The 10,413-nt window shown below is 38.1% G+C and overlaps 1 protein-coding gene across 1 annotated transcript; it reads right to left on the reverse strand.

The window, feature by feature from the left end:
- Positions 1 to 6,173: 6,173 nt before the first annotated feature.
- Positions 6,174 to 10,326, reverse strand: ca4b (carbonic anhydrase IV b; the record flags this gene model as incomplete). The annotated part of the gene is made up of 6 exons (XM_080772916.1): positions 6,174 to 6,359; positions 6,505 to 6,668; positions 6,939 to 7,005; positions 7,428 to 7,520; positions 7,689 to 7,822; positions 10,287 to 10,326. 6 exons carry the CDS (start codon positions 10,324 to 10,326, stop codon positions 6,174 to 6,176), a joined length of 684 nt encoding a protein of 227 aa, XP_080629042.1.
- Between the last annotated feature and the right edge of the window lie 87 nt (positions 10,327 to 10,413).

Consider the following 10,413-nt stretch of genomic DNA (forward strand, 5'->3'; position numbering starts at 1 on the left):
CATCAGAGGTAGCCGGAGGGGGTGGGGGTAGTGTAAGGTTCTACACTCCATCCCAGCAGTAGATGTGCAATATGCAACAACAGAAACTTCACAAATAGAATAGACATAGGTCTGCGTCCTCTGTTGTCAAGGAAACCCAAACCTCAGAGCCACACCAGTGGAATAAGAGGAAGTGGGGGATGGGTGGCGTGCACAAAACTGGATCTTGTGAAACAACACTGATCTGACAAGAGTGTTCTGTTGGCGATAGATTGCTGTAGGTTGCTAGTGTTGCAACTGTTGCATTGTTGATTCAAGAATTATTTTATATATGTACATATGCTGCATTGTGACGGAATGAATGCACCCCTCTCTCCTCTCCCCAAACACACAATGTAAATTAGTTAATTAATTAATACTAATAATGAAGTTGCATTCTATCTCTCCCTGACAAAGCAAGGGTATGTTGCATAATCTAGCATGACTGTGCAGCATGCAGATTATCTCCCTACTAGTCCCTAGTCACCTATGACAGTGACTCACTCTATTTGGATCAGATGTCTATTTCTGTGTCCTGTTCTTAAGGTGATATAGATAGCGTGACGTCAGTCTTGCAAAACAAGTCACTGCTGGGTATAATCACTGGGTATAATGCTCACAGGTCATTGACTAGTCTAGGGTTGATTGTATTATCTGATCTTTAGCTGACAAACAAGCCACTTGTTCTTAAGCCCAAACCACACATGATTCGCCTTGCAACTACTTGCAAGTTTACAACCATTATCCCAATGGCAGTTGCAAGGAGTTGCATTGGTGTGGACGGCCTTAAAACGGTGTTGTTGCAAGGAGTTGCGACTAGTTGCATTGGTGCGGTTTGGTCTCTACAGTTCTGTGAATCCTGGTACCATGTGAATTCACATGTCCTTTGAGAAATGTAATGTGTATACGGAAGCTTTTCCACTACAAAAGGCCTGGTTCTAAGTTTGCAAAAGGACTTGGGCTATAAGGCTCCCTGAGATGAGATATCAACCCCATTATACAAATACAGGAAAAGAAAAATGTGTAAATCTTAACATTCCAGTTAACCTTGATTCACTACTTCTGGTTGTCATGGAAAATGCTGTGGATCATGTATACTCTGTTAAAATAAAACATAAAACATGCCAATGTCAGACTGCTATTTATGGATTCTAAACTTAAATCTTAGAGATCTTGGTCTGTGCAATTCCATCTGTATGTGGTGTATGTCTTTTGACAGGCAGACCTCATTGTTACCAAACATTAACAATAGAACAGCATTATGAAATGCGCAGAGTACCTGGGGCAATGACTGCAGGACTGATAAATGATAAAGAATGAGGATGCCTGTAGTTATTGGAAATTGGTGGCAATCAGATACTATTCACAACAATGGTGTTCCTGTTGACATTGTGAAAAACTTTATAATGATTGTGCTGAGAATTCATTATTATTTGTATTATTATTATTAGCCTACTTGGTGCCCTGACCTACTTGGAGCGATGCAAGTTGGAAATTCATGCCCCACCCAGTTATTGTGTCTATGTCCCTTTTATGCCCATATATGGAGTTCTTTGTCAGACATGCCCAAATATGAAGTCTATGCAGATGTCAGAACATGATTGTTTCAACCTGTCTTCCTCAACATTGTTCTCACTCCTTCCCTCAGGGAAACATTAGCATTGGAGGAGCTCAGACCAGCCACCTAAAGACCGTTTTGGGGTGCATACTTAGTTTAGACTAGTCATTGGTTAGACATAAGGTTGGTGAGGGGTGCGTTAAAACGACCGGAATTAAGGTTGGTGAGGGGTGCGTTAAAACGACCGGATTAAGGTTGGTGAGGGTGCGTTAAGGGCTGGGAGAGGGTTAAGGTTAGGTTTAGGTGTGCTGCCCGTAGCTCTGATCTGATATGTTTTTATACTGTAGCTGACCAGGTGCTATGGCTCCTTGATAGTGTCAGCTAGGTACGTAATGCAAAGTTTTACCTGAGAAAAGGTAATACCATATGTACACAGTAGGCTACTCCTGCGGGAGATTTCTCCTGGATTTGATATCAAAGTCCCTAAATTCACCAGAACACAGGTACTAAATTAACTATAACACACACACGCACACGCACACGCACACGCACACACACACACACACACACACACACACACATACACTTGGGGTCTGCAATCATACAGAGATGTTAAAGTTGCGTCTTACATATTGCTTCAGTTTTCAAGTCAATTTCTGTAGCCTATATGCCTATGCTTTGCGTTTCAATGGCTGAAACTGTACGCATCATTTTCCAACGCTAGTAAAGCAAGTCTCATCAAAGTATCAAGCTTAAATAATTCACCACATACAGGAAATTACATCTACTCTGTTTAAAGTTTCTGGGGTAGGACCCCAAGACCATACACCTTGTGTATGGTCAATCAGGCTAATGATTGATAACAGATACCATTACCATCATCCTACCAATAATGCAGGGCTTAGTTGCAGGCACACTTTGGTAGGCCCTGTAGGCTACTCAACATTGCAATTTGCACCATTAGCATTAAAGTCACCTGCAGTACAGGCCTAAGATAAATAAATATTAGGCCTATCCTCTCTAAAACCGCACGCACGGCACACACAAACACGCACGCGCATTTTTTATCCTATTAACCATTAATTGATTAATCGGACCCATCCCATACCTCTACATTAGGTGGCCGTCAACAGTTAGACAGGTTTATATGCACTACTACTACCACACTGTGGTTTATGCTGGAACTGACACCAAGTCACCAATAATAGCTGTATGAATGTGAATGGACACTTAGAGGCGAGCTGCCTGTATCGATAACTTTACAAGTCGTGTGTGTGTGTGTGTGTGTGTGTGTGTGCGTGTGTGTGTGCGTGCGTGCGCGCGCGTGCGTGCGAGAGAGCGAGAGAGCAGACAGAAAGTGAGAGAAACGACAGTTAGACCCTTTCCTGTTTAAACCACGTGGGTGAGACAGGGTTAATAAAAAGAGCACACTCACTTCTGGGTTCTATCTGTCCTCTGGGGAGTCAAGAAGCTGGTAAGACCCTTATACCATGTTCAAACTTAACCTGTGCTTTCTTTGGACAATGTATATATTTTTTATAATTGTATACTATGCTGATGAAATGCATTGATCTGTGCTTCAATTATGTATTGCATTTTGTTGAGGAGCTATATCAGATGAAATGTTGTCATAGAGAGTGAAAGTCTTGTTTTCACTATATTTTGTCATCATGAAATTATTTTGCATATTCCACTTGTCACTTATCTAAAACTTCATTTGTCAGAATAATTCTTCAAACCTGCCCTTTGGAGAGACCAGTCTATTGATGTACAGTGTTGTCACCCATAAAGTATTAAGCAATACTAAACTTCACTATACAGTGTAGTGTTTCCTACTTTATGGATGACTAAACTGTTGGCTACTGAGAATAATTCTTCAAACCTGCCTTTTGGAGAGACCAGTCTACTGATGTACAGTGTTGTCACCCATAAAGTAAAAATAACTACTAAACTTCACTAATACAGTGTAGTGTTTCCTACTTTATGGATGACTATACTGTTGGCTACTGAGAATAATTCTTCAAACCTGCCTTTTGGAGAGACCAGTCTACTGATGTACAGTGGTGTCACCCATAAAGTAAAAATAACTACTAAACTTCACTAATACAGTGTAGTGTTTCATACTTTATGGATGACTATACTGTTGGCTACTGAGAATAATTCTTCAAACCTGCCTTTTGGAGAGACCAGTCTACTGATGTACAGTGTTGTCACCCATAAAGTAAAAATAACTACTAAACTTCACTAATACAGTGTAGTGTTTCATACTTTATGGATGACTAAACTGTTGGCTACTGAGAATAATTCTTCAAACCTGCCTTTTGGAGAGACCAGTCTACTGATGTACAGTGTTGTCACCCATAAAGTAAAAATAACTACTAAACTTCACTAATACAGTGTAGTGTTTCCTACTTTATGGATGACTATACTGTTGGCTACTGAGAATAATTCTTCAAACCTGCCTTTTGGAGAGACCAGTCTACTGATGTACAGTGGTGTCACCCATAAAGTAAAAATAACTACTAAACTTCACTAATACAGTGTAGTGTTTCATACTTTATGGATGACTATACTATTGGCTACTGAGGGAATTAAAAGATGGAGCCTTCCAGCACCATTCAAACACTCCAAAGGATTTTGTTTTCTTTTTAACTGCATGCTGCTGACCATTTTGAAAAACAGATTCATTGTCATCTAGTTGTTGTCAGGTCAATCATCAGTTGTATTTATCCATCAAATATTGATCTGACAAAGCTGTTGTCATGGAAGCTGTAAGCTTGGTTATTGTAGGACAATTAGATAGCCAACTTCATACAGACAACTAATCACATGAAATGTTGTCATAGAGAGTGAAAGTCTACTTTCACTATATTTTGTCACCATGAAATTATTTGCATTTTCCTCTTGTCACTTATCTCAAACTTCATTTGTCAGAATAATTCTTCAAACCTACCCTTTGGAGAGAGAGCAGTCTACTGATGTACAGTGTTGTCACCCATAAAGTAAAAATAACTACTAAACTTCACTAATACAGTGTAGTGTTTCCTACTTTATGGATGACTATACTGTTGGCTACTGAGAATAATTCTTCAAACGTGCCTTTTGGAGAGACCAGTCTACTGATGTACAGTGTTGTCACCCATAAAGTAAAAATAACTACTAAACTTAACTAATACAGTGTAGTGTTTCATACTTTATGGATGACTATACTATTGGCTACTGAGGGAATTCAAAGATGGAGCCTTCCAGCACCATTCAAACACTCCAACACTTTCTTTTTAACTGCATGCTGCTGACCATTTTGAAAAACAGATTCATTGTCATCTAGTTGTTGTCAGGTCAATCATCAGTTGTATTTATCCATCAAATATTGATCTGACAAAGCTGTTGTCATGGAAGCTGTAAGCTTGGTTATTGTAGGACAATTAGATAGCCAACTTCATACAGACTACTAATCACATGAAATGTTGTCATAGAGAGTGAAAGTCTACTTTCACTATATTTTGTCACCATGAAATTATTTGCATTTTCCTCTTGTCACTTATCTCAAACTTCATTTGTCAGAATAATTCTTCAAACCTACCCTTTGGAGAGAGAGCAGTCTACTGATATACAGTGTTGTCACCCATAAAGTACAAATAACTACTAAACTTCACTATACAGTGTAGTGTTTCCTACTTTATGGATGACTAAACTGTTGGCTACTGAGGGAATTCAAAGATGGAGCCTTCCAGCACCATTCAAACACTTCAAAGGATTTGTTTTCTTTTTAACTGCAGTTGTCAGGTCAATCATCAGTTGTATTTATCCATCAAATATTGATCTGACAAAGCTGTTGTCATGGAAGCTGCAAGCTTGGTTATTGTAGGACAATTAGATAACCAACGTCATACAGACAACCTACGTACATATCAAATGTAATGTTTTCATAGAGAGTGAAAGTCTACTTTCACTATATTTTGTCATCATGAAATTCTTTTGCATTTTCCACTTGTCACTTATCACAAACTGTCAGAATACCTGTCTCCAGTCCTATTTAATGAGTTTGTTGCTCTGTGTTTTGTTTTGTTAGCCCTGATGAAGACTGTATAGGTCGAAACATGTCGGTTGAATAAAGTTTTCCTCCTTTTTAACATTAAGTGTGCCCGGATCTCCACTTTGTTCTATTCCAATGGATTTGTTTTTCGTTTATTTTTAACTGACCATTTTGAAAAACAGATTTATTGTCCTGTAGTTGTCAGTTCAATCATAACTGTTGTATTTACCCATAAAATATTGATTTGACAAAGCTGTTTATTGTAGGATAGGTATAGCCAACTTCATACAGACAAGATGCATACCAGCATATAGACCAACATTATATGGACAGTAATTTCGAATTGTCCAAAAATAAGACCCTTTATTTAAAAAACAGTGTTTACGTTATTTCATATTTATATTAAACTTGGTAATTTTGAACATACAACATTGGACAAAATGCATCTCCATTTCATCTTGACAACCCATAGATTGATGGTACACTTGACACATGATTTTGATGCATGAAAAAGGATTATATTAGGCTACATCAAATGACACTGTGTGCACATGGACACTTTCAGCTCTGAATGTGCAGGGAATATCCAATGGTTGCTAAAATTGAAGCACTGAGTAATGTAGAGCTTACTGAAGTAACATGGCCTTCAGAATAATACACCTTCCTGCCATTCAAGGGCTGAACAGGTCGATATATTTCTGCCATTTGCATGCCATTAGCAAACTGAAGCTGGGAGAATGCAGCAAGCTGTGAAAACAGTAAATATCATTCAAATCCGATAATAATCAAAGTACACAGAGTAAACTAATATTTAAAGAGGTACATTTGATATGCTTGTTTAAAAGAGTCAAAGTTCTTCTTTAGAATGAGGAGAGGATTGCATGAAAAGCACCTGTTTTTTGCTGAGTCGAATGGGGTTTTCAAACACTGTCCAAATGATCGCTTCGTCACAATTTGGCGTTGTAAGGGATCCCTGGTAGCGAAAGTACCTTGTCCTGTCAGGCTCTGGTGGAAGGAGCATGTCTAAGGATACACTACTTAATGTAGTATTTCCAGCTGAATTCAGAAATAACAAATCAGTAAAGGCATCTTTTTGCGTAATGTTCAGATTGACAGTTCTGATGCTATCTTTTATTTAACTTATTATTACTATTATTTATTTATTATTGTAGACGTTTGAATAGATGTTTTATTGCATTGTAAAACATCAAATACTTACCGGTTGCACTTTACCCCAGAATAATCATTGACACAATAATAAGCGTCTATTGTCCCACCAGATTTTGATACAATAAGGGTTTCTTCTTACAGGTAGATATGACTTACTAGGATGTTTAATATCTTCCAGAGCCTCTATGATGGGGTCATATTTCTTATTTGAGGTCTCGGATTCCTGGAATTGCAGAAATTAGATTAAACTTAAACCTAAAATTGTCTTGGCAAATTTAAATCACATTTGTACATTACATCAATAAATTACAATGTTACAACAATAAATGTGAAGAGCGTGTGCTCTGTTTTGATGGTCAGTCATCAGGTTGGGCCTTGAGTGGTATAGCAGCAGTGGTGGAAGAAAGTATCAATATTGGCATCAAAATATACTTAAAGTAGCAAACATACAAGTACTCATTATGCAGAAGGTTTTCAAAATGTGTCAAAGATGTGTCAAAAGATCTTTCAAAAATCTACAAAGTAACTAGTAACTAAAGTAAATGCATTTAGTTACTTTCCACCACTGAGACTAGTATTAGCAGTAGTAGTATTACAACAGTAGGCTATTAGTATTGTTTTCAGTGAAAGAAAACCAAACACCACCTGGAAGAAAAATCCAAGCACTGCAACACCTGTGCGGTCTCCCAGAGCTTCAGGTATAGAGTTGTATTCTTCTTTTACATGGACAATATGAATCTATTATAAATAGCATAAGATGAACATCATTAATGAATTAATTACTTATTGCTTATGATTGAATAAATACGTATTTCGGTTGTATAATTCAAATAATTTATATTTGATTCAATTCAATGGCGGTTTTTTATCACATCTTTTGTCTTCTGGTCTATTGAGTGCAGGTACCTCCATTGGAAAGCGTTCTCCATCGATGGTGTGTTCTGCGCCCCAATGCAGATGAAGTTGCATTGCCTTGTAGGTTTCTGGCAGATTTCCACCTTTGATCATTGCAGCAACAGGAAGGTCAAGAAGAACTTCAACTACAAATGAAATTCAAGTCATAAAAGATGAGAAATCTTTGATCAGAACCGCCATGTGAACTTAAAGGACTAGTGAGGCCATTAAAAAGGTACAAAAGGATGGCAAATGTGTGTCAGGATATTTTAAGATATTAAAAAGCTGCATTGTAAGCAGTTACTTTACAAGACTTTATTGTGTTGCAATACAGCATGATAAACTCTTTTTGATCAGTTCAACATCTTTGCCTTGAATTATTAATTAATTGTATTAAATGTGCCATTTTAACCATATTTTGGGGAACTTTCTTGACATTTTAAAATAAATAAACAAATAGCAGAACTAAAAGCTCACAATACATTGAGCTTGTACTGTACATCAGCTTTATTTTGCATGACAAATTATACAGTTTGGCTAATAAATACAGACAAACAAACATTGATATTAATGTATTTTCTTTGTAAGATACCATTGTGCCCGGTGTTTTTAATTACACCATGGAACGTGTCTTGATAGCCAGTGAACTGCAGTGGAGAGAGATGCTCATCTAGAAGACTTTTCCTTGTGACAATATTTATTGGAGACTGGAACGTTCCATTACATTGCTCTGACACCACTGCCCACTTATCAGGTTCTGGACAACAAACATGAAATAATTGAATGCACCTGTAAAGGCATTTAGTGTACTTTACAATGTATAAAATAATAATAATAATATGGATTCTATTTTTTTTAAACCTATATGTACTGTATGCATGAATTGATTTGTACCTGTGCATGTGCTGTTGCATGCATACTGGGACTCGTAGCACCAGTCTATTACAGATGGATAGAAATTGGTCAAATTACTCACACATCAGAAATTACACATGCAGTAGGAAGACAAATGAGTTTGTTTATATTTTTAATAATGCTACTTTATAAGAAATGAGAGGTAACTCCTTTCGTATGCTAAATTATTGCGTTTCCCTGATGTGATTGGCACAAGAAAGAACAGTTCCAATAATGTATTCTTTCCTCTCTGTAATTCTGCAAACTGTTAATCAATCAATCAAACTCCAGGACAGATGTGATTCACACTGGTACACCTACACCCTGATTTACCAGTCACTCACTAAAGATACTTTGGTCATCTACTTGCACTCTGCTGCTGCAACAGTCTGGAATGGTCTCAACAAACCCCTACAGAGTCTGCTGACTTGGCTGCCTTTAGCCAATTGAAGTATTTATTCCTGTCAACCAGATGCTATTGTACAAGAGAATTGTCATTATTGTGAGAAAAAAAAAGTGCAATCTAGCAACACAAACTTACCGGCTCCTGAAATCTTCACCAGAGTTGCACAGACAAATAAAGTAAATGTAAGCATTGCTATTGTACAATTTGCCTTGTCTACCTGAATTATAATTTCATTATAGATGCTGCCAGGACAGATCAACTTATATTTAACTGATATGCCTATCTGTTAATCCCACCTACTTTATTTATTTGAATAGTTGTTTCATTATTTCCCAATTTATTATAGCCCTCAATAACAAAGGATAGTAGATAGTAGCTATCTTACAATCTTACAGCCTATTTTACAGCCTTAATCTTATATATCTTATCAGAGAACTGTTTGTGTCTGATCTAGTCAATAGCCTAATAATGGAAGCTATGGAATGTATTTGGCACGCTCAAGTATTAGTGTGGCGCCTGCTCCACCAGACTGTGCTAACAATATACATACAAACAAACAAACAAAGGAGACTGGAACATTCAAGAAAACCTTAAAAAGATTTGGATACCACATGACCTCACAATGAAAAGTCAGGAGTTGGAGGGGCTATTGCTCCTCAAAAATGAAAGCAGTCTTTCCTAACTCCTACGACGTGGAATGATCTGTGTCTGTGCGAGCTTGTTAGATTAGATATCCTGTAGCAGAAGATTAATAGTATGGTATGGTAGATTCCGGCCTTATAAATAAATATGTTGGTCTATGATACGAAATATATGGAGTACTACATGGAGTACATGCAATAAGGCTGGCCTGTAGAATGTATTTGTAAAACAGTCAACAAATGTACAAAAGAGTGGTTCCCAAATTGGGGTCTGGCTGGCTGGCTGTCGCGTGATGACGTGGCAATGTTATTTTTTTGAGTGGTGCAACCACTCGAGTCCATTAAGGAGCTATGTGTGTCTGTCCCTGGCTGCCTAGGTCGTTTGGTTGGTTTTCACAACTAATTAAGTGTCACTGTTGTCAGTGTTGTGCACTTGTGCAGCCTAACACACACACACACACACACACACACACACACACACACACACACACACACACACACACACACACACACACACACACACACACACACACACACACACACACACACACACTAACTGTATACAGTATATGAATCTGATGATTTCGGGTGTGACAGTACAGTACAGTGACATTACAGTACAGTAGAGGGACCCCCTGGGGACCCCCACACACTCTGTCATTTCTCTACCGTTTCGGACACGGTCGGCTTGCTGGAACCGGGCCGGCATCCTGGGCACGTTCCTGTGGGTCTGGAACTTCCGGGGACCCCACACGGAGTTACACCACTCACTTCACACGGGTGTGATTTTTTTATT

This window comes from Protomyctophum bolini (assembly GCF_963924005.1).
Source record: "Protomyctophum bolini genome assembly, chromosome: 9".
In the NCBI taxonomy this organism is placed as follows: Eukaryota; Metazoa; Chordata; class Actinopteri; order Myctophiformes; family Myctophidae; genus Protomyctophum; species Protomyctophum bolini.